Genomic DNA, 25,254 nt, shown 5'->3' with positions numbered 1-25,254 from the left:
TGATCTACACCCCAGTCTCTTCATGATCTACACCCCAGTCTCTTTATGATCTACACCCCAGTCTCTTCATGATCTACAGCCCAGTCTCTTCGTGATCTACACCCCAGTCTCTTCATGATCTAGATCCCAGTCTCTTTGGGGGCTGACTTGGGAAGTTGGGCACATCACAGAAGCCCTCTGAGTCTGACTTTCCCCCTTGATAAAATGGGATCTGGAAATCTCCATGGAATCATTTCACAAATTACATGTAAGGTGTGATGACTACTCCATTTGCTCATGTAGACAATGGGGAAACTGGATTCACTGGAAGCCATAAGTGGAAAAAGTAGGCTCTGATAAGGAGTTTAGATTTTCTTCTAGTGTCATAGATTGCCACTGAAGACCACAGGAGGGGACTCACAAAATTGTGGATTCTGTTGTAATCAGTAGATATTTTAGACATTGTGGGCCATATGGTCTCTACTGCAACTACTCAGCTCTTGCCACTGTAATGGAAAATCTGGGGGGGTGGGGGGGTAAAGCAGAAGGGGGTGGACGGGGGGGTCATTGTAGTGTCCCACACAAAATATGATGCCCACCTGGGCCGGATGGGCAGTGGAATTGGAGAAAGGTGAGTAGACCCGATGTCTACTCTGGAGATCTGGCAACCTGGCCAATGAGTAAGCAGCAGAGAGAGGAATCAAGGTGGTTCCTCGGATATGGGTGAATAGGGGCACCATGTATGGACTTGGGGAAGGTGGGAGAGGAAACAGAGGGGGCAGGAGAGGAGACACAAGAGTCCATTTTAGATCCTAAAGCCTGAGATGTCTACGGAGGTCCCACTGTGGCGGCAAGTAGGCAGTTGGATTAATGTGTTTTGAAATGAAAGGATTGGCCTGGGCCAGAGGCAGAAATGTAAATTTGGTAGGCTCTTCATGATACATGGCTTGCTTTGCTACAGCATACTAAATTCTCATAAGGCTATGCTGGGAAATTCTTTGGCATAATCAATGGGATGTCACTGCCCTAGAATCGGTCTGGACTTTTCTTTTCTAAAACTGTAAACAATCTACGAAGAGTTTCTATATATTTACCACACAGGTCAGCAAACTAAGGCACACGGGCCAGATCTAGACTGCTGCCTGTTTTTGTATGGCCTGCACACTAAATACGGTTTGTTTGTTTGTTTTTTTTAATTTTTTTTTTTTAACATTTATTTGTTTTTGAGACAGGGAGAGACAGAGCATGAACAGGGGAGGGTCAGAGAGAGGGAGACACAGAATCCGAAACAGGCTCCAGGCTCCGAGCCGTCAGCACAGAGCCCGACGCGGGGCTCGAACTCACGGACCGTGAGATCATGACCTGAGCCAAAGTCGGACGCCCAACCGACTGAGCCACCCGGGCGCCCCTAAATATGGTTTTTACGTTTAAAAAAATCATTTATTCATCCTGGGGCACCTGGGTGGCTGTTAGTTGAGCGTCTGACTCTTGATCTCAGTTCAGGTCATGATCTCATGGTTCGTGGGTTTGAGCCCCGCGTGAGGCCCTGCACTGACAGTGTGGAGCCTGCTTGGGATTCTCTCTCTTTCTCTCTCTGCCCCTCCCCCCATCTCTGTCTGCCCCTCCCCTGCTCTCTCGCTCTCTCTCAAAAATAAACATTTAAAAAAAAATAAAAATGAAATATTTTTATTTTCCGTATATACCATATATATATGTATATATACCGTATATACCATATATATTTCCGTATATACCATATATATATATTCCATATGTATATATATTCCATATGGAATATATATATATATGGAGAGAGAGAGAGAGGGAGAGGGACTTATTTTGGGGAAATGGCTCACACGATGGTGGAAACTTGGCACATGCAGACTCTTGCAGGGCTAGGCTGGCAGGCTGGGGACTCAGGAAGAGTTACAGTTCAACTCCAAGGCAGTCTGCTAGTAGCATTCCTTCTTGCTCAGCGGAGGTCAGTAAGTCAGCAACAGCCAAGTGCAAGAGACGTGGAGGGCAAGGCGTGGGGGAGGGGCACGGGGCCTCCATACCCTCTGTGGGGACACCACCCTCCCAGCAGCTAGATGTGTTCACTGGCCCAGAGGTTCAGTGTTCACACTTTTTAACTGTTGGAGGAAAAAAAATCGGAAGAAGAAGGATGTGTCGTGACACGTGAAAATATTCTGAAATTTGAATTTTAACGTCCGTGAAGCTTTATTGGAACTCGGCCACACTCGTTCAGTTATGTGATGTCCGTGACTGCTTCTGTGCTAATGGAAGCAGAGCTGAGCGGTTGCTTTGGAGACGAAATGGCAGGCAAAGGCTACACTGTTCACCCTCCAGTCCTTTCTGGAAAATGTTTGCCTACCTCTCATCTACAACCTAAACTAAGTGTGAAGTATGACTGCGTTTTTGTAGGAAATAGTTTATATGAAAGCAAATGTGACGTTCAACCTCTAGCAGTGTTATTTCTTAGAAGTGTGCACCCTTTTAGAAAAATTTTTTTTAATGTTTATTTATTTTTGAGAGCGAGAGAGACAGAGAGTGGAGGGGTGGGGGCAGAGAAAGAAGGAGACACGGAATCCAAAGGAGGCTCCAGGCTCTGAGCTGTCAGCACAGGGCCCGACGTGGGGCTCGAACTCACGAACTGCGAGATCATGACCCGAGCCGAAGTCAGACGCTCAACCGACTGAGCCACCAAGGCGCCCCCAAAATTGTGCACTCTTAAGAAAAAAACGTTAGAAAAACAGACCAAAACTTCAATTAAAGACAATCTCCTATAGGAAACGAAGTCAGAGGATCTAACTTAAGGTTCCTTAATGGTATGCACCATTTCTACGTTTTGCATTTTCACATTAGGAGGAAAACTTAGGGACGTTGAACAAGCCTCAGAAGTACCAATGAAGAAGGGCCAGAGGGAAACAAAAGCCTGTGTGTATAACTTCAATGGTAGCAGCTTTCGGAGACTCAAATTGCCTACAGCCTAAAAGCTTTAAATAGGATGGGAGCTTGCTGTCATTGTCACAGGATGAAAAAGTCTAACCGACCACAGATGTAAGTCAAAGTTTGAGGACCCAGTGCTACTATCCACTAAAGGATCGTGGAGAATTTTCTACGTAGGAAAGTAGAATTTGTGAAAAAGAAGAGGAAAAAATTGCCCAGATAGTCCTGGAAGGAGTAGACAAGAGTGGTTAGCTACTTATGAGCACAGGTTTTTGTACACTTTGGTCGTCCTTAATTTTCACGTCCATCCACACATTTCACAACCCATCTGCTGTGACTGGCGGAAAATTTCGTTCTTCAACTAGCAAATCTGATGTCCGTAAGATTTGCGGCCAGCATAAACCATGCATTAGGAGAGCCCCAGCTGACTGGACCCGAGTGGTGGAGGCTTCCACGGCCCTGGGTGAGGTCTTACTCTCACTTGTGATGAAAAAAAAGGATGCCCTGTCCTTAGCGTTTAGCATTTCCATAGTTCCAGCGAATCGTTTTTGGGGGGGTCGGGGCGGGGGGCATGATCGGAAGCTTCATTACAAATGTTATTCATTGAAGACACTTAAAATAAAAATGAACGTCACTTTAAGAAACCTAATAACCTTTACTAAGCACGTTTGAGAATAACTTTTCTGTATATATACCTTTTCGGTATAATACCGAACCCAACAAAATTAACACTGTTGTAACATCCTTTAACATCTACTTAACATTTAACATCTGCATCATTTAACATTTGCTAGGGCTGCCGTAACAAAATACCACCGCAACAGAAGTTTCTTTTCTCACAGTTTGAAGGCCAGAAGTTCAAGTTCAAGGTGTGGGCAGGTTTCGTTTCTCCTGAGGCCCCTGTCCCTGGCGTGGCTCGCAGCTCTCTTCTGTGCCCTCACGTGTTATTCCTTCTGTGCATGCTCATCCTCCTTGTCTTTGTCCAAATTTCTGCTTCTTATAAGGACGCCAGTCAGATTGTATCGTGACCCCACTCTGATGGTCTTATTTTAACTTACCTCTTTTAAACACCCTGTGTCCAAATGCAGTCACGTTCTAAAGTAGTGGGGATTAGGACTTCAACATAAAAACTGGGGAGACTGGGGCACCCTGGGTGGCTCAGTCAGTTGAGCGCCCGACTTCAGCTCAGGTCATGATCTCATGGTTCGTGTGTTCAAAGCCCCGCGTCAGGCTCTGTGCCTAGAGCTCAGAGCCTGGAGCCTGTTTGTGTCTCCCCCTCTCTCTGCTCCTACCCCCTCTCCCCTGCCCCTTGTTCTGTCTGTCTCTCTCTCTCTCTCTTTCTCTCTCTCTCTCTCTGTCAAAAATAAACATTAAATTTTTTTTAATTGGGGGACACATGGGGTGCCTGGGTGGCTCAGTCAATTAGGCGGCCGACGACAGCTCAGGTCCTGGTCTTGCGGTCTGTGACTTTGAGCCCTGCATCTGGCTCTGTCCTGAGCGCTCAGAGCCTGCAGCCTGCTTCCGATTCTGTGTCTTCCCCTCTCTCTGCCCCTTCCCTGCTTGTTCTCTGTCTCTCTCTCTCTCTCTCTCAAAAATAATAAACAATAAAAATTTTTTTTTAATTGGGGGACACAATTTAGTCCCTAACACTGACCATAACGCGTTGTTTCTCCTTCGTCTCTGCCCGACTGCCTTCTCCACCCTTCATCTATTTCACGTACTAACTTTGGAAAAAACTGGACCGGTTGCCCCATGGATTGTCCTACATCACGAATGTATTTGCTTCTTCCTCATGATGTTTAACTTCTTCCTCTGCTCCCTAAATTTCTGCAAACTAGATATTAGATCCAAAGGCTGGAATCGACTTCGGTGGGTGCAGTGACTTAACTAGACCACTTCATGGATGGTGCTTGAACTTCTACTTCCTCGCATCAGAAGGGCACCGAGTCTGGATGACCAGCCCCTGTTAGTTATGCTAAGAATGTTATTTCCTAAGGGCCTTTGTGGGGGTTTTTTAAGTTTATTTGTTTTGAGAGAGAGAGAGAGAAAGAGAGAATGAGTGGGAGAGGGGCAGAGAGAGAAGGGGGACAGAGGATCTGAAGCAGGCTCTGTGCTGACAGCAGAGGGCCCGACGCGGGGCTCGAACCCACAAACCGTGAGATCGTGACCTGAGCCAAAGCCTGACCCTGACCCTGACCCTGACCCTGACCGACCGAGCCACCCAGGCGCCCCTCCTAAGGGCCTTTTGGATGCTTGGTAGGTCAGCTCACCATTGACAGAGCGGCTAACAGGCACAAGGTGTGTCTGGATACATTTGGCAGGTATAACAGGAGCCTTCTGGCTGCCAAAAGACCTTGACAGTATGAGCTCCAGGCCCGCCCTCTGATGCCCTGTCCCTCTGGAGGGAATGCCTCCTTGATCGGCAGCCCCCTAGCCCCCTCACCCTCGCCCCTGCACGGCCTTTTCCCAGCTTCAGCTTCCCTGGCTGGCTTCGACAAGGATGGTTGCACTTCCCCCTCTGTGTGGTTAATCAGGACAAGTCTTCCGAGTTGAGGAAACTGGCACCTCCAGAAACGTTTCCGAGGAGACCAGATGTTCCCAGACCCTCATCCTAGTATTGAAGGGAATCCGAGTATGGCGAGGAATGGGGCGGGGGTGGCAATTAGGGGAGCAGAGAGGGGCTTTGTCCTTTTTCTTGTTGGGAGGATATGTTCCTTGTATCCCCTCAGGACCACAGAAGAAACTGGCTTCGTTCTTAACAGCCCATGCTTCGGACGCTTTCGTGAGTGAGTGAGTGGAGGATTTGAATCCACACCGAATTTCGATTCACATTCTTGGGGTTACGTGGAGGCACGTACGATACAATACACGATACCCTCTGGGCTCTAGATTTAGTTGGCCTTCAAAACCAGAGGGGGGGGGGGTGGTAGGCAGAAGACGGAACAGCGAGGGCCGATGTGGCACGAATTGCACTTCCGCACTGTCTTCTCCGTTAAATACAATCCGAAATGTAACCAGTGAAGCTTTATGCCTTTCTGTTTCTGCACGTGCACTCTGGGAACCACTCCTCCGCTGCTGCACGTAGGAAAGACGGCGAGCGTAATAGTCAAGAGCGCTTGTGCTTTCAACCAAGGAAACAGCTTGCATTCCTGATCTTTGTACCAACCCCCCTCCGTGTAAAAGCGAGCCCTGAAATGCTGCCACAGAATGTGACTGGCACGTTCTTTTGAATTTCCCACTGTAACATGATGTTTGGGGAAGTATTTTCATGGCACCTTCTTCTCTCTCTCTTTTTTTTTTTTTTTTTTTTTTTTCCTCAAATACAGACTTTAACAAATTCCGAGTGTGTGAAGCGTCTGACTTTGGCTCAGGTCATGATCTCACAGTTCCTGAGTTCAAGACCCCCCGCCCACCCACCCCACCCCACCCCATCCCCCACGAGGCTCGCTGCTGTCAGAAGAGCCTGCTTCGGATCCTCTGTTCCCCTGTCTCTCTCTGCCCTTCCCTCCCACCCCCCGCCAAAGATAGAAAATAAACATTAAAAAAAGACCTCTAAATATTAGCAACCGCACACAGCTCTGGGCTATGGATGTAGCGTTTCCTTCCAGAACCGGGCTGCCAGTCCCCGCGCCGACCCCACCCAGTGCTGTGTATCCCTCTGTGCCCTATATCCCTCTCCCCCTGGCCACTTCGGAGCCCGCGTTCTTCGCCTGTACCCGGTTCCCCTGCCCCTGCACACCGCAGCTGCTGTTCCCCACCAGGGTTCTCCCGCCTATTTTTCTCCCCTGGGAATTTTTCTTTCCTTTTCTGATGTGTCTGGGCTCTAAGCCAGGGAATTGCTTTGTCACACCTAACCAGATTAACAGCTCGGATTAAATACCAGGCCCGGGGCAAGTTACCTCTGTCAAACAGCAGGTGGGACTGGCCAGCGGGCAAATGACTTGGGTCAGCTCACGACCTTAGCGCCAGGATCGAACTCACAGCCAGTGCTTTTGCTCTTTTGGACGCCTGCAGTCCCACAGACTGCCTTTAAAGTCCATTAAAGTAACAGCATTTTAGGGGGGCACCTGGGTGGCTCCGTCGGTTAAGCGCCCAACTTCGGCGCAGGTCACGATCTCATGGTTCGGAGGTTCGAGCCCCGGGTTGGGCTCTGTGCTGACGGCTCAGAGCCTGCAGCCTGCTCCGGAGTCTGTGTCTCCCTCTCTCTGCCCCGCCCCCAATTACGCATTTTTTTCTCTCTCAAAAATAAATAAGCTTTAAAATATATATAAAGAGGGGCGCCTGGGTGGTTCAGTCAGTTAAGCGCCCAACTTCGGCGCAGGTCACGATCTCATGGTTCGGAGGTTCGAGCCCCGCGTGGGGCTCTCTGCTGACAGCTCAGAGCCCAGAGCCTGTTTCAGATTCTGTGTCTCCCTCTCTCTCTGCCCCTCCCCTGTTCATGCTCTGTCTCGCTCTGTCTCAAAAATAAATAAACGTTAAAAAAATTTTTTTTAATTAAATAAATAAATAAATAAATAATATATAAAGAGAAAATAACAGCATTAAAAAGCTTTTAATTGAAGTATAGTTGACACAATGTTACATTCGTTTCAGGTGACAAGACTACGTGAGGCAACGGCATTTTAGAAACCATCTCATTGGGGTGTAATGCACATACCGTATGGTTTTCCCATTTAAAGTGTGCAGTTCGATGGCTTTTAATATATTCAGAGTGCGTGGCAATCTCCATAAATCCGTTTCCGAACATCTCATTCCCCAGGAGGAAACCCACGCCCCCTAGCTGTCACTCAGCCCTTTCGCCCGCAGCCGCTAGCAACCGCTGACCCACCTCTGTTTCTGCAGCTTCGTTAGGTATTTCCCCTGAAAGGCGTGCTGCCGTACGTGGCCTTTGGATCCTTTGGATCCTGCTTTTTTCACCAGGCAGCGTTTGCACGTCTCACCGATGGAGTAGCATCTTCGGATAAGAAGAAAAGCTTAGTGGTCACCTTGCCCCTTCAGTTTGCAGGTGGGGAAACCGAGGCCCAGGCCCGACCGGGGCAGAGTCCCGGCCGGACCCCGTCTCCCTGCCCGGGCCTCGGGCAGGTCCTCGCCGGCCTTCCCTGGGGAACCCGCGAGAAGTGCTCCCCAGCTCCTGGTGGCAAGCTGACTCACCTACCCCCCCCCCTTCTCTGGTCTCCCCACTCCCGCTTCCCTCGGCTCTTCTGTTACCACCTGCGAGCAGCGGGCGCCATTTTCGGTTTCTAGGTTTGTGAAGGCTCGGGTGCCAGCTGTCTGAGGCTGGATAAGGGGGGACCTGGGTGGATACGGATACGAAGGCATAGGCTGGATTTGTTTATGAACTTAGAACACAATCTAAAGGCCTCCCTCCCGCATTACTCCTTCTCTCTGTTACACTAAATGCCAGTCAGTACTAAGTTAAGCTGATAAGAACGGCATTAGAGCGGCACTGTCTAGTCTTCAGAGACCTCTGGTCTCCATTCTCTCTCTACTGCTTTCAGTAAATCTCCAGGTAGCTGGTGTGCAGATGAGGCAGAGGCCTGGGAAGATGACGCAGTAGGGTCCAGGCCACACCCGTGGCAAAGGTCAGAATAGGAGTAGCCTCAGACTCGAAACCCCCTGGTCTCTCTTCCCAACACGCCACAGGCCACCACACACACTTGTGGAAGTTCTGGAACAGTTGCTCATTATTTTTCAACGACTACTCTTTTTTTTTTTTTTTTTTAAGTTCACTTATCTATTTTGAGAGAGAGAGCAGAATCGAGGGAGGGGCAGAGAGAAGGAGAGACACAATCCCACGCAGGCTCCACACCGTCAGCGCAGAGCCTGACGTGGGGCTTGAACTCACAAACTGTGAGGTCATGACCTGAGCCGTCATCAAAAGTTGGATGCTCAGGGGTAGCCTGGGTGGCTCAGTCGGTGGGGCGTCCCTTCGGCTCAGGTCATGATCTCACGGTCCATGAGTTCGAGCCCCGTGTCGGGCTCTGTGCTGACAGCTCGGAGCCTGGAGCCTGCTTCCGATTCTGTGTCTCCCTCTCTCTCTCTGCCCCTCCCCCGTTCATGCTCTGTCTCTCTCTCTCTCTCTCTCTCTCTCTCTCTCTCTCTCTCTCTCAAAAATAAAAACAAAAACAAAGTTGGATGCTCAACCAGCTGGGCCACCCAGGTGCCCCCAACAACTATTCTTTAAGTACCAGCCCAAGATTTGCAGGCCTTCCCCCAAATAAACCTGGAATGCTCACCGGGTGTCTGATCCCGGTCCCCACCGAGGTGGTCACCTTGTGGTCTGGCTTCAGTGGATCTGCTGTGCTCTCTGGAACTCACTGTGCCATCGGCAGAACGTCCCAGCTTTTCACAAGTGTCTCAACGGCCCTTGTTTCCCTTCTCCCCCTGAAATCTGGCTCCTTTCTCGGACAGCACATCTCCCGCCCTGGCCCTGGTAATTGCAGCCGTTTTTCTGCAATGCGCAGTGGGGGAGGGGCAGCGAGAGGGAGACGCAGAATCTGAAGCAGGCTGCAGGCTCTGAGCCATCAGCACAGAGCCCGAGGCAGGGCTGGAACCTACACACCGCGAGATCATGACCTGAGCCCCACTCGGGTGTTTAACCGACGGAGCCACCCAGGCGCCCCTGAAATTGTACCCATTACCTCCATCCTTAGAAGTAAGACAGGGGTCTGTGGCCACTTCCAAAACATTCTTCCCCCAAAACCCTACCTCTTAAGTTCCGGCACGTGCTTCAACATGGCTGAACCTCGAAGACCCGAGGCTGACTGGAACAAGCCAGACACCAAAGCACAGATCCTGGATGATCCCCCTTATTGGAGGAACTTTCAAGACAGAGAGTGGCGTGGTGGTGGCCAGGGGCCGGGGGTGGGTGGGGACGGGGAGTCAGCGTTCAACGAATTCAGAGTTTCAGCTGCAGATGAGAAAGTTCTGGAGACAGATGGTTGGACAATAGTGTGAATGTACTTAGTGCCACTGAAGTGTACACTTAAAAATGGTGAAAATAATAAATTTTATGTAAATTTACCACAATTTTAAAGAACATATACTTCTTTTAAAAGCATATCCTTGGAGCCTGCTTCTGCCCCTTTCAGCCATCTGTGCAGCCTCTGGTCCCTGCTCTGGAGTAGAAGACTCCAGCATCTGGGTGCCATTTCCTCTCCAACACTGGCCCTGTCATCACTCCTGACCTCTTCAACTTGCCTGTAAATGGCCCGTGCCACCCTCTGGCCTCTCAGCTCCTTAATTTCTCGGTTCCAGAAGTCTCTTCCTCTCCCACACCTCAGCCCTCACTTATGTGACCATCCCTGGAGTCAGCCGTCGCCCGCTGCTCCGCCTCCGAAACCCCGTCCCGAAACCCACGCCCGTGGCCCATTGGCTCACTCTGGCACTTCTCCATCAGTCCTCTTGGAGACATCCGAGGTCCCTGGTCTCTGAGCTCCTTCTCATCCCCCTGACTCACGTGTGCTCAACGCCTTCCAGCTCTGCATCATTCACCATCCTTCCTGCGTGTTCCGGGAACGTGCCAGTGTCATTCGTGTTTGCAATTCCTTCTTAGAAGCACCCCCAACATTTCTGTGTGCCTACCTCCAAATCGTTGGTCTCGTCTCAGGTCCCCCTCTCAGAGACCTTCCCCGGCCACTACCCTCATCATGCTACGGGGTGGGGGGGGGGGGGGTCAACCCTTTTAGCATCCTGTAGCACATCTCGTGCCCGAAGTTTTCTTACCTGTTCGCTGTCATGGTTTTTGTCGGCTTCTTTGACTAGAACATGTCCCTGTGGCAGAGACGGTCAGGCTCACCCCGCGGCCCCCCACCCCCACCCCCGGACCGCTTCACGGGGGAGCTCGATAAAAGTGTGACCAGCTCAGCAGGAAAACCCTTTGAAAACAAACGACGTGGTCGTATTTGTAACCTTTTGACCCTTTCTTTGCCTGATCCCCCTGATAAGTCGTCAAACAAAGACTCGACATATTTTCCACCTTTGAGAAACGATGAAACGAAGCAGCCAGGAAGGATGTCAACCATTTCTCACAATGTCTTGTTGACAATGCCCCAGGATGCTGCGGCACACACAAAAGTCGCGTGCAAGGCCGCGATCGCGCTCATTGGACTCCAGATTTCTGCCAAGAGCTTTGTAGGGCTGCCCTGTGAAATGGACAGCATCTCAGGCACTCTTACACGTTTTAAAACACGCCTCCTCCATAACGCTCTCTGCTTCTTCGACATCAGGGTCAAAAACATTGAAAGCATGGGGCAGACCCCTGGCAGCGAGAGTAGCTCACAGAGGAACACGTGCGGAGGCGAGCGGAGGTGAGCGGAGGCGAGCCAGCACCTGCAGGCCCATGTGCACGCTCTTAGCGCTGGGAAGATTTCCCGAGAGCGCTCCCCTGCTTGGAGCCTCCTGGGCGCGGGAAGTCAGGACGCCCTGGCAGGTGGCAGACACCCAGGATAATTATAAACCTCTGTTCCACCCTCCTTCCGTTCCCGTGTCTTCTCGGCTTTCCTGTTTTCGTGCTCGCTTTCTTTAAAACCATGCCAGACAGAGAGAAAAGCATGCCTGTGGTTTGAGGCATGTACCCCCTGCACACACCCCTGTAACCGGCATCCAGATTGTGGCGACAGCGCACCGCAAGTTCCCAGAAACGTCCTCACCAAGGCGGAGCCCTGCTCTGACCCCTGACTGCACAGGACGGTTTCGCCAGGGTTCATATTTTCTTGCAATAGCACCACGCAGGGCACCGTCTTTTTCCATGTGGCTCCTCGTACTCCACGTTGTTGGTGAGATTCTTTTTTTTTTTTTAATTTTTTTAATGTTTTTATTTATTTTTGAGAGAGAGAGAGAGACAGAGCATGAGCAGGGGAGGGGGAGAGAGGGAGACACAGAATCCGAAGCAGGCTCCAGGCTCTGAGCTGTCAGCACGGAGCCCGACGCGGGGCTCGAACTCACAGACCGTGAGATCATGACCTGAGCCGAAGTCGGACACTCAACCGACTGAGCCACCCAGGCGCCCCTGTTGGTGAGATTCTTGGGTGTGTCGACGTGATTGTAGATCGACCATGCTCATTGCTGAATAATACTCCATTGGATGCACACACTGCAATCTAGCCATCCCGCCATTGATGGACATTTGAGTAGTTTGAGGCTACTGTGTATAGTGCATCCAAGAGTAGCCTAGTAACGCATGCTTTTGGTGCACCCTTTCCGGGGAATGTGTACTAAGCACTGCAGCGGCTGGGACGGAGGGTGCGCATGCGGTCAGCTTTCGTGGATTCTGGGAGTGTTCCAAAGTGGTCGGGCCAGTTTGCACTCCTGTCGGCAATGTGACTGCCTGTGACCGCCCGTGACCGCCATCACTTGGTATTTCTTCCTTATTTCAGCTGTTCCGGGCTGTGTCTGCAATGGTATCGTTACACTATTACATTAGGGACCTTGCTGTGAAAATGAAGAAAAAGCTAAACTTTTAAATGTCAAAACAAAAATGACTGGTTTTTCAAAGTTTACTTATTTTGAGTGAGAGCGAGAGAGCAAGTATCGGAAGGGGCAGAGAGAGAGAGGGAGAAAGAGAATCCCGAGCAGACTCCACGCTGTCAGCACAGAGCCCGACTCGGGGCTTGAACTCACAAGCCGTGAGATCATGACCGGAGCCGAAACAAGAGTCGGAGGCTTAACCAAGTGATCCACCCAGGCACCCCCAGAAATGACTGATTTTTATGGTTTTTAAATGTTTTTATTTTTATTGGGGGGGAGGGGGAAGGGGCAGAGAGGGAGGGGGACAGAGGAGCCAAAGTGGGCTCTGTTCTCAGAGCAGAGAGCTCAATGCAGGGCTTGAACTCACAAACCATGAGATCATGACCTGAGCCATGGTCGGTTGCTTTAACTGACTGAGCCACCGAAGAGCCCCTGATTTTTATATTTTTGGCAGAGGGATCAGGTGGAATCTGTTCATACATTGGGAATTAATTTCCTCTAAATGAAAATGGGCAGGTTAATTTATGGAGCCGTTGTGCTATCAATATTGTGCGTGTGTGTGTGCACGTGCATGTATGTATGTTCATATAGGTACGTCCATATATTTTGCATCTATTATTTCTAGTGCCTCCTATATGCTAGGCACTCCTATTCCACCATCATGGAAAAAAACACTATATTGATGTTTTGATGTAGGTTCCTTTTTAAAATGTTTGGGTATGGTGAACAGATGAGACACCCAACAATTGTTACAGGAAAAGAAATACCAGTTTAGAAAAGTGTGTCAAATTTGACTAATCTGGAATGCTAGCTAACATAGCCCCAGAATTCATATTAACTGTATCTTGACTACACCAGCTGTCCAGCCAGCCACCTTCCACAGCAGTTAGGTCCCTGCGACATAACAGACAAGAAACTACGAGAAGCAGACCACAGTCCTGCCCAGTTTCTGCCCTTGGTATTTGTCAGGTTTCTAACCCTGATGACCTAGCACTGTCCATGCTGCTTCCCTTAAACCTATTCTTGGGGCGCCTGGGTGGCTCAGTCGGTTCAGCGTCCGACTTCAGCTCAGGTCATGATCTCGTGGTTCATAGGTTCGAGCCCCGCATCGGGCTCTGCGCTGACAGCTCAGAGCCTGGTGCCTTCTTCAGATTCTGTGCCTCCCTCTCTCTCTGCTCCTCCTCCTTTGCACTCTCTCTCTCTCAAAAATAAATAAACATTTTAAAAAAAGAGAAAAAAATAAAACCTATTCTTTTCTTTTTTTTAAGTAATCTCTATGCCCAACATGGAGCTCAAACTCACGACCCTGAGATCAAGAGTTCACACACTCTGCTGACAGCCAGCCAGGTGCCCCCGATAACCTCTGCTTCGCTGCTCCCCCAGCCTCACCTTCCCAGCTATCCAAAATGAAAATGTATCTCCCAAGCAAAAGCACACTCATCGCAAAGTCAACTCCTTCCCTACCAAGTACCACCTAAAATGGTGTCTCAGAAGGAGTAAAAAAAGAAAGACCATAGAGGGAGGAAGGGCAATGACGACTCTCTCATAGCTCCTTCCAGAATTTTGCCCTTTTTCTAGTGAGCCAAGGCCAGAATGGAGGGCAGAGACTTCCTTCATAATCCAAGGCTGGAGACGTTACCTAAGGCACACGGAGAAGTAGTGGGGGGTGGAGGTGAAAGGCATCCTGGGGACAGACTTCATTTGGCTTTGCCAGGAGTTGTGAGTGGGAGCGGCGGAGGGTGGCTTCAAGCTTTCGTAGACAACTGGAGAGACAACAGCGTTGCTATCGAGACGGGAAGAGCGAGACCATGGGTAGGTTTGTCCGTTGAAGTAAGTTCGAATGTAGGCATTAATTTTTCCATGTTGCAAATATGTTGTCCTTTTTTTTCCCCTGTAATTTGCAGTGATTGTTCATAAATTCTTGTTAGAGGGCCTCTTCCTTGCTGAGAAACACTAAAAAGCCGGCAGAAGTTCTCATGCGCACCATTAATGACTGACTGACACATTCTTTAATGATTTGAAGATTCCCCAAAGCAGCCCCACAAGCATTTCAATTCACATTCAGTACTTTGAGAGGTGCCTCTGGGCTAAGTTATCATGGGGAATGCAGCCATCTACAATCTCCTTGAGAAATTCCCATGGTCTCCTGGGATAAGGAAAGCCCAGGATGAAGATTTCAATCAGTACTCGCAAGATGTTCTTCAACTGTTGGTTGGCATTAAGAAAGAACAACTTAAAACATGCATAATTGATTAATTTCCTTCAGATCATACTCTTACTACTTCTAATATTTCCCAAAAGCCCTCATAAAAGTTGAGTTACACAATATGTTCATTTAGTAACAACAGAAAAGAAGCGAAAGACATGACTATTGTAGTCTTAAACTTGGCCGCAGCTATTTAAACAGAAGAGTAAAGATTTCCATTCCAAGTCACTGCAAAACAGATGGTAACATACTTAAGTACTTTTTTTAAGAGGTGAGGACATGTGTAAGCATCCATCTGGAAGTAATTGTAGTTCTAAAATGTCTATTGTTATTAGTACGCTTTCAGTTGGCTTCCCCTTCTAGAACAATGAGCCGGTTTTGTCTTAAAATAGCCCCCAAATCATTCAGACCATAAAACCAAGACAGAAATTTTTGAAAGCTCATAGTTTTACACAGAGGAAGAGTTCAGATCTCCCACCAAAACCCATGAGCTACTAAAAACTGTTAGCTCTCTGGGTCATATAAAATAGAAGACACAGCTCTGGTTGGAGTTTTGGTCCATTTGACCATGTTGAAGTCAGGGCAAGTAGCTTCCAGCTCTTCGTTAATCTTGCATGAGCTAGAATGAGTTGGACTTCTTTGTGGTGATGACTGTACCACAGGGCAATGTGCCGCCATTCCCTCAGACTTGAAATTGGTTTATCTCAGGATCCAGCTAAAGAAAACAGAAACATCACTGTTGACCTGGGTTCAGCTTCTTTCCCAGTAGCTAGTAATAACGGGTGGAAGCCTTTGACGGGCAGTGGGCCTGGTCGTGACTTACTTAGCATCAGGTGATCCGGTGTTACCGCTTGGACCGTGTGACTCAGAGAAAGCCCGCGTTCACCTGTTGCTGTTTTCAGACTAAGCAGCTAAGCTAACCCCAGGGAGAGCTGAGTAGTAAAATGGACCCTGCTGATTTCAGTTGGTCTGTTTCTCGAACTTCATGGGGTAGATTCTTTGGGGTTTATTTAAGTTTATTTATGTACCTTGAGGGAGAGGCAGAGCATGAGCAGGGGAGAAGCAGAGAGAGAGAGGGAGACAGAGTCCCAAGCAGGCTCTACGCTGTTAGCCCGAGGCGGGGCTTGAAATTCACAAATCGTGAGATCATGACCTGAGGTGAAGTCAAGAGTCTGAGCCACCCAGGCGCCCCCCAGACGCCCCCCAGACGCCCCCATGGTACAGATCCTTGAATGAAAGAGACATCCCATGGGGTTTAACCCCACTCAAAGCCAAACACCTTCAGAAATAGCCCCTTTCAGGTCCCAGAAGCCCGGAGCCCATCACACCAGAGTTGCACCTCCCTCCAACGCGTGTAAGGACTTTTACCAGTTCCCTTTCCCCAGCCCGTTCACTTGAATCCTTCTAGTTCTTCAGAAGTTAGGCACCGTCTGAGAGGGTCCTGGGTCCTAGCTCCCTCCACTGCCCCCACCCTACGGTGAGCACCCGACCTGAAGAACACACATTTGCAGAACCTGCGGGAGGCTGACACTCAGCCCTGCACCACGTATCGAGCGCGCCCTGGGTGTGCTTGCCCCGAGTGTCAGGATCGAGGTGTAGACTATACGAGGAAAGGTGGTATCTGTGAAAACCCATCCTGCATCCAGGGCAAAATAATGTTAGAAAAAAGCTTTTCCAGACTGGGGAAACTTAAAAGGCAGGAAGACCAAAAGAAGGGTAAAAATCAGGAGCAAATTCTGCTAAGTACTCAGAAATGTTACTGCAGAGAACAAGGAAACGAGAGTCTCTCTTAAGGCTGCAGCACGGAGAATGTTCCTGGAGTATCACCGCCGTTCTTTTCATGCATCTCAGCGCCACCGTCCGTGGGAGCTCAGCGAGCAGTGGAAGTTAAATGACCAGAAGTGGCTCCTGAGGAAGGGAGCTTTGTTCCAGTCGCTTGAACAGGCTCGAAAAAAATATCGGGGAAGGCAGGTATAGGGCATGACAGGAAAGAAGGCACAATTGGTGAGTGTGCCGGTGTGGCTAGTGCAAAAGGGGTCTCATGCTTGTTTGTAGTCCAAACCTATGACCTAGTAGGGTTGGTGTACTTGGAATTCCTAAAGCGATAAAATACCAGAAATAGTTCTCTGCCTTCTCCTCCCACCCCGTTTTGACTTCATTAGTAGCGTCTCCAGTGTGAAGGCAGAGAAAAGGCAAAACTCAAATCGGTTACTTCTGCAACATAGGATAACAAAAGCGTCGCGGGAATGATGGAGTTGTTAGTCGCGAGGACGAGTGTCCTGTGCTGTGTCCGCCCCATTCCCGCTGTGGCGCAAGTGCCCAGACTAATAGGTTCTTGCATCCATTGACATTATGATCCCGGAAAACGAATGGAAAATTCTAGAGGTGGCTACACACTGTATCATCTCGTTTATATGATATTCTGAAAAATGCAAAACCGTAGGTAAGTAAAGCTACCTCTTTTTAAACTTCGAAGAAGATTACCCCAAAATCTCAATATACTCAGAAGTCATAAAGTCAGGCTACATTTTCTAATCAGTGCAAAAAATATACAGACGCTAGTGACAGGCTAGTCAAGAAACTAAAAATAAACTTGTAAAATTTTTTTAATGTTTATTTTTGAGAGAGAGACAGTAGGACACAGTGTGAGCAGGGGAGGGGCAGAGAAAGAGGGAGACAGAATCCCAAGCAGGCTCCAAGCCCTGAGCTGTCAGCACAGAGCCCAACACAGGGCTCGATGCAGGGCTCGAACTCACCACAAGATCATGACCTGAGCCAATGTCAGACATGTAACCGACTGAGCCACCCAGGCGCCCCTCAGAAGTTTATTTTTAAGGGGGATCTGGGTGGCTCAGTCGGTTACGCGTCTGACTTCGGCTCAGGTCGTGATCTGACAGTTTGTGAGTTCGAGCCCTGCATCGGGCTCTGTGCTGATGACTCAGAGCCTAGAACCTGCTTTGGATTCTGTGTCTCCCTCTCTCTCTGCCCCTCCCCCACTTGTACTCTGTCTCTCTCTCAAAAATAAACATTTAAAAAAATTTTTTTACATAAACTTCTAAAAACCTTGGATAAAAATAATCTGAGCTGAAATTAGATTTGAGCTCTTTAGAATTCAACAGTAGTGCCACACATCAAAACTCATGGCTATGATCAAAGCAGTAATTGGATAAAAATGTGTAGCCCAAAATGCATTAATTAGAAAACAGCAATGACTGAAAATAAACGAACTACGAATTTAGTGCCAGAGGTGAGGAGAAAACTGACAAAATAGTTTCCAAGCAAGTAGATAAATAAAGAATAGTAGAAATGAAAACAGAAATTAAGGACATTTACCGTGATAAAAGTAAAAGTTCTTTTACCAGCAAAAAACAGGTTTATTCGAGAATAGCAGAGAATTGCAATGCAGGACCGGCAAGCCACGGCAAAAAACCATAGGCTAGTCCAACAAAGGAGAATAATGTTATTTTATGGAGGAGGAGGAAGTTGGGGGAGGGGTTGTTTTGAAAATCTACACATTTGAGAAAAGCAAGAGTTCATGGTAATGATGGTTTCCCATTGGCTGAGTTGCTGGGGTCGTCAGTTTCTTGTAGGAGATGCAATGTGTATCTTTTCCTGTTGTGGCCTGTAATTGATGATTCTTTCCTGTTAAGGAGTCTTCGGTGGGGGTCTGTCATTGCTTGCTGTAATTGACACTGAGCCATAAGGGGTGGGAGCTCCCCCTTCTGGTCCCCTGACTTGATTTTAGTGAGGTTTCCCTTTATTAATTTTCACGTGTGATCTACAGAGGGGTACTTGCCCAGAGGGAACATACTTCAAGAGCCAAGGTTTGTGATAGAAAAAGGAACTCAGAGGCTGTATAGATGGATTTGGGATTGGGGTTGCCTTCATGGGACTTAGTCCTCTCAAGTTTCCTTGTATATTGGTTTAACTCTTTAAGGGCCTGAACTGTCCCCTGATGGTAGGATCATTTTCTACAAATTGCTCAGGATGGTTTTGAATTTATGTCCCTTAAGGTGCTTGGTTCTCCTTCACTGGGATCTTGTCTATGAATCTGTATCCTTGCCCATGATTCTTTTTTTTTTTTTATGTTTGTTTATTTTTGAGAGAGAGAGAGAGAGACAGGGTATGAGCAGGGGAGGGGCAGAGAGAGGGAGACCCAGAATCCGAAGTAGGCTCCAGGCTCTGAGCTGTCAGCACAGAGCCCAACGTGGGGCTCGAACCCACAAGCAGTGAGATCATGACCTGAGCCAAAGTCGGATGCTCAACCGACTGAGCCACCCAGGCACCCCAACCGTTGTCCATGATTCTAACAGGAGCTCGGGTCTTAGGCCTTAGAGATAAGATTGTTTTCATATAATACTTGATGTGTCATCATATTCCCAACATGCAGTTCAAGAAATGGCTGTTCTCAGAGGTTGGAAACTATAATGGAAATAAGCAGCTATTAATGGAATCCAACCACCAGGCTTAAGTTTACCAGAAAATAAGAAATAACCTTCCTGAGCTAATTATGGGTAGGTTAAAATTTTTTTCTAAGATACGTCTTTTTATCCCAAATTACTGAAAGACTGTGGTCAACATTAAGAGTTTGCCTTGGCTTTTACTTGAGCTTTTTTTTTTTTTAATTTTTTTTTTTTAACATTTATTTATTTTTGAGATAGAGAGAGACAGAGCATGAATGGGGGAGGGTCAGAGAAAGAGGGAGACACAGAATCTGAAACAGGCTCCAGGCTCTGAGTGGTCAGCACAGAGCCCGATGCGGGGCTTGAACTCACGGACCGGACCGTGAGATCATGACCTGAGCTGAAGTCAGACGCTCAACGGATTGAGCCACCCAGGCGCCCCCACTTTTACTTGAACTTTGAAGGAATTCTCTTAAATGCCAGGTTCCTGGGAATTTGGAAAAGCCATGTTTGAGTAGGATTATCCTTTGGTTAAGATCTAAATATTTAATAAATTGCCAACCCGTGTTATTCCCATTTCCTCAGGCTGAGGAAATGCCATAAATGATAGAATAAAGCATCTGAGGTCACTGACATTGGTCTTGCACTCATAGAACTCCTCAGGCAAAGGCAGCCAGCTACTGGGGCATTATGCCTGTGCTATGCTTGAGTCTCCCAAACAGACACTGAAGTGATGCCCAGCAGTCTATACCAGGCACCTACCAAAAGAAGAAGACAGTAGCCATGATGAAGAAGCGCTGATTCCATGTTAGTTGGGAAGAACAAATGGAAACGAAATGTGTACAGAGTCCTGCCACAGATACGATGAAGGCAAAGGAAAAAAGATCCATGAAGCTAGTTTGGCCGATCAGACCATATGTCGTCATATGAAAGACTGGCTGAGCTAATTCATACCCATGGTTTATTTTAAAAATCTTGTAAATAGGTCGAATCCATTTAATTCATGTGTTTGATGCTCAAAGAAAGAAGCTGAAGAAGAACAGAAGTCAGAGAAGAAATTGCAGACATAGTCAACCAGCCACTCTTACAAGATTCCAGTAATTTTACAGGCAAACTGCAAATTGTCAGGACAAAGATAATTTCCTAATAAAGATAGATAGATAGATAGATAGATAGACAGATTTTTTTAAATCCCTTATAAAATATTAACCTAATCCATTTCAGCAGTATAATATAAGAGTAACCATCTTTTAGACCCAAGAAGAGTTTACTTAGTAAGGGAAGGGTGATTCAAAATTAAGAAATTCTTTAATTTAATTTACTTCATCAACTATTCAGAGGAGGAAATTCATATTCTTAGTATATGTGCTGCCAAAGCGAGCACATGGAAATTCATATTCTTAATAGATTCATATTCGCAATAGGTTTGTAACTGTGATAGAACTCAACATTTTAAATTTGAAGAATACATTATTAAAGAAAATTCTCACGCCTACTGAAATGTAGAGAGGAAGGTATAACACAGTCCACGTGTTAATGACACAACTTCAACAATTATCGACATGTTGCTGATCCTTAACATTCAGATTTTATTAGCATTGTTTGCTTTTTCTCACACTCTCCTCTTCCACCACGGCTCAGCAGGGCATAAATCGTCAAGGTTAACTGCTCCCTCCACCCGACACGCCAGCGTCTAGTAATCGAGTGAAAACCATTCATCTAGGATTCCATCATTCATCATCAACCATTCATCTAGAAATTTTGGAGCTAAGAGGGGATAGGGCATTTGTAGATTTTATAGGAATAGCATATATTTCTTGTTTATCCAAAGCTTTAAGTGATTCAAGATGTCAAAATTATTGAACCATCATTCATCATCAGCTATTCATCTAGAAATTTTGGAGCTAAGAGGGCATAGGTCATTTGTAGATTTTATAGGAATAGCATATATTTCTTGTTTATCCAAAGCTTTAAGTGATTCAAGATGTCAAAATTACCGAACCACATGTAAGGTTTCCAAGAAACCATACGAGAGATTCTAACGTTAAATGGAGGAAAAGTTAAATAGATTATGAGACCAAGTTGAAGCCACAAAGATGAATTGAAATGTGGAACACTGAGAAAAGAAAGGAATTATAAGTTAGGAAAATGGTTAACAACCGTGACTAGTCCAATAGAAATACTAAAAGAACATAATCATCAAGTATTATTCAATGTGGAAGAACAAACTAGAAACATGTTCCAACTGAACCCCATGCTGTAAATTTTAATATCATCTCAGCAACATACACATCTCATCTTGTCTGATGAAAGACTTCCATGTTCAAAAGAAGACAATGTCGGGGCGCCTGGGTGGCTTGGTCGGTTAAGCGTCCGACTTCGGCTCAGGTCACGATCTCACGGTCCGTGAGTTCGAGCCCCGTGTCGGGCTCTGTGCTGACAGCTCAGAGCCTGGAGCCTGTTTCAGATTCTGTGTCTCCCTCTCTCTCTGACCCTCCCCCCATTCATGCTCTGTCTCTCTCTGTCTCAAAAATAAATAAACGTTAAAAGAAAATTAAAAAAAAAAAAAAAAAGAAAAAGAAGAAGACAATGTCTTGGGGCACCTGGGTGGCTCCATCGGGTAACGTCCGACTTCGGCTCAGGTCATGATCTCACAGCTCGTGAGTTCAAGCCCCATGTCAGGCTCTGTGCTAACAGCTCAGAGCCTCTGATCTGTGTCTCCCTCTCTCTGCCCCACCCCCGCTCACACTCTGTCTCTCTCTCAAAAACAAAATAATAAACATTAAAAATTTTTTTAAAAGAAGACAATGTCATATATATATATGTGACAAAAGTCCAGCAGTAGGTACATGGATAAGCAAATTGTGTACCTCTAGACAATGGAATACTGCTCAGAAATTTTTACAAAAGGAATGAATGATTGATACACATAACCCATCACAGAATAGTTATGCTGATTGAAAGAATCCGGACGAAAAATATTCCATTTGTATACAATTGTTTGAAAATGCAAATTGGCATATGGTGGGAGAAAGGTGAGTGATGGTCAGGAGCGGGAGAGAGGGGCCAGAGGGAGGGATGCCCACGGAGTGTGAGGAAGGTTGCAGTTGATAATGTGGTCTGGGCTGTGGTGGCGGTTTCACAGGCATGTACATGCCAAAACTTACAATTCTATCCCTTAAACATGTGCAGGCTGTATGTCTGTTACACCTCAATAAAGCTGTTTTCAAAAACGTGTAACAGACTTCGATGACATTTGCCTTTGATTTCTAAAGACTGTATTTAGCCACGAGTGACCAGATGATGTTCTCTCGGCGTTTGCTCACTAAATCGTTAAAAGTCTTCCCTAGATTTAACAAATGAGGCATGTACAAACAAATGAAACATGTTAACTAATAAGATAGGCAGACACAACTTATGTTGTACTATGTAAATGATAGAAGGAAGTTTGCTTCAATCCTTGAAGTTATCTTCTCCCCGAAACCCCCAGCACACATGACACATGTGGGCAAAGGGCTGTTAAAGAAGACAAAGGTGGGGCGCCTGGATGGCTCAGTCGGTTAAGCGTCCGACTTTGGCTCAGGTCATGATCTCACGGTTCCTGGGTTCGAGCCCCACATCGGGCTCTTGCTGACAGCTCAGAGCCTGGAGCCTGCTTCGGACTCTGTGTCTCCCACTCTCTCTGTGTCTCCCCGGCTCATGCTCTGTCTCTCTCTCTCTCTCTCTCTCTCTCAAAAATAAATAATAAAACATTTTTAAAAATTAAAGAAGACAAAGTTACCTAATAATACTGCTACTTTCAATATTTATGGAACCTCCTGGCCAGTGAAATAAGACCAAGGAGAGGAAAGATGCTTGTACTTGGAAAGGAACAGAAAGTAAACAGGCAAGTGTGACTATTTATAGACAGTATAATCATCCAACTAGGAAACCCAAGAGAATCAGTAGAAAGAATTCATAAGAATACTAGAATTCATAAGAGAATTCAGCAGGAAGGCAGGTATAAAACACTTAGCCTTCCTATGCACCAAAATAACTATTTAGAAGCTTTCTGTTTACAATAGCAGCAAAAACTAATCTATAACATACTCAAAATAAACCTGTCAAAAATATGCACGACTTATTGGAGGAAAGCCTTTAAAATATACAGAAGACGGGCTCTAAATGAACAGATATTTCAGGTACTGATTGGGGAGACCCAGTGTTGGCAGATGTTGGAAACATAGTCCCTTGAAACCTACTGACATTACCATGTCATAATCCTTTCTTCCTCTGGGAAGCTATTGGGAATTTTTTTTTTTTTTAATGAGGCAAGTTGCATCAGTATCTCTTAGAAAATAACAATTACCACGGCGCCTGGGTGGCTCAGTCAGTGGACCGACCAACTCTTGATCTCAGCTCAGGTCTCGATTTCAGGGTTGTGAGTTCAAGCCCCCCAAGTTGGGCTCTGCACTGGGCATGAAGCCTACTTTACTGCAGATGTCACTTCCCATAAATCTATCTATAAGTTCAGTGTGGTCCTGATTAAAACCCCAACATGGTATTTCTGGACTCTGAAAAGCTGATTCCAAAATTCAACTGGATGAAAAAAGACCTGAATAGCCAGAAACAATTTTTTTGTAATTCATGAAGAGAACTTCACCTCCCCAGTGTAAAAACATACACTGAAACTATGATAATTAAGACAAAGTTCAATAGAATATAAGAATAGGTCACAGTAGGAAGAGAGAAATCTAGTGTTGGAGTAGAGTAACACATGCAGAATTTAATCCCAAAAGCCTATTTAAGGTTCTTTTTTTTTAAATTTTTTTTAACATTTATTTATTTTTGAGACAGAGAGAGAGAGAGAGAGCATGAACAGGGGAGAGTCAGAGGAAGAGGGAGACATAGAATCTGAAACAGGCTCCAGGCTCTGAGCAGTCAGCACAGAGCCCGACGCGGGGCTCGAACCCACAGACCGCAAGATCATGACCTGAGCCGAAGTCGGCCGCTTAACCGACTGAGCCACCCAGGCGCTCCCTATTTAAGGTTCTTTAATGTAGCTTTGGTATTTTTTTTGCTTCTTACTTCACCAACAATTGAATGATAGTATCAAACGCAAAAGCGCACTCAGCAATTTCTCATTCTTCTGCCGCTTGTTTTGCGCGTCTCCTTCAACCATTCTTGTGGTCCTCGGGAAGAGGAGAGGTTGAGGGGCATAGACCTCGCCTACAGTGGCCTGATCTCCACTGAGGTGGGCCAAGGAGACCGACCGTCCCTGCAGATGCCAGGATAGGTCAGAGCAGGCCATAGGCCACGGCCCTCCCTTGCTTCCTGGGAATAGTTGTGCAACACTCACTAGCAGGCAGAGGCCCAGGGCTTTGCGCATACCCAAGTGGGGGTATCTTCTTCAAGGTTTCACAGCGAGTTAAGACTTGACTGTCAGTGGGGTCTCAGGACTTGTGGCCTCCCTCTTGGGACAATTCCTCCTCCTGCCTGGGTAGCGTGCCTGACATCTCACCCTGGCTTCCTCCCGCGTCCGTGTTCTGGCCTCGTGGGCATCCGGAGCTCAGCTGTCGGCGGTGGCTGCGCCCCTGTGGTTCAGCCCGGAGGGACCGCCCAGGCTGAGAAATGCTCCTCCTCGTAGACCCCGCCGCCACGTGGTCACGTAGGTGATGTGCGTGTTCGTCTGACGCCCCCCACTGACCCGGGGGCGTTAGGGCGGGGACCCTCCACTCATCAGTCTCTTCACAGAGCTTGGCAGGTGCTAGACATGCGTGAATGCTGGCGATACTCACGGATTAAAAGCAGCAGGTTTGGCCAGAATTAGCGGAGATGACGCGGGCAGAGACACAGTGCATCTTCTCAGCGGTCCACACAGCGGACTCCCTGGCCTTGTGTGGCGGTAACCGCCCCCTCCCCTTCTCCTTGCGCTGTTGCAGCCCGTGGGATCCGAGCGGACGGAGGTGCGGAAACGGCAGATGCCCGCGGCCCAGGAGACCACCGGCCCCGCGCCGGGCCAGCACGGAGCGGGGAGCCGCGGCTCCAACGCCTGCTGCTTCTGCTGGTGCTGCTGCTGTAGCTGTTCCTGGTAAGCCCTGGGCCCCTGTCGTCACTACGCCGACCGGGAGGGGGGCGCTCCTGAGTAGTGCCAGCTTGCGATTCCCTCTAGACGAGCTGTGCAAACACCACTGCGTGCCTGCCGCTGATACGGGATCTCTGAAGGACGACAGACACACACGCACAGACGCACACACAGAGACACAGACA

The 25,254-nt window shown here is 47.5% G+C and overlaps 1 protein-coding gene across 2 annotated transcripts in view; it reads left to right on the top strand.

Moving 5' to 3' along the window:
• The window catches only part of RGS20 (regulator of G protein signaling 20), an 85,229-nt gene that overhangs the window by 41,922 nt on the left and 18,053 nt on the right, over nucleotides 1–25,254 (top strand). For both annotated transcript variants that reach the window (XM_049633390.1, XM_049633391.1), the window contains one exon: nucleotides 24,927–25,075. In XM_049633390.1, coding sequence (XP_049489347.1) covers nucleotides 24,927–25,075 — 149 coding nt within the window. The remainder of the gene's footprint in view (nucleotides 1–24,926; nucleotides 25,076–25,254) is intronic.

Source organism: Panthera uncia, chromosome F2 (assembly GCF_023721935.1).
Source record: "Panthera uncia isolate 11264 chromosome F2, Puncia_PCG_1.0, whole genome shotgun sequence".
Lineage (NCBI taxonomy): Eukaryota > Metazoa > Chordata > Mammalia > Carnivora > Felidae > Panthera > Panthera uncia.
The sequence above is the reverse complement of the archived record's forward strand: the minus strand, read 5'-3'. Positions and strand labels throughout refer to the sequence as shown.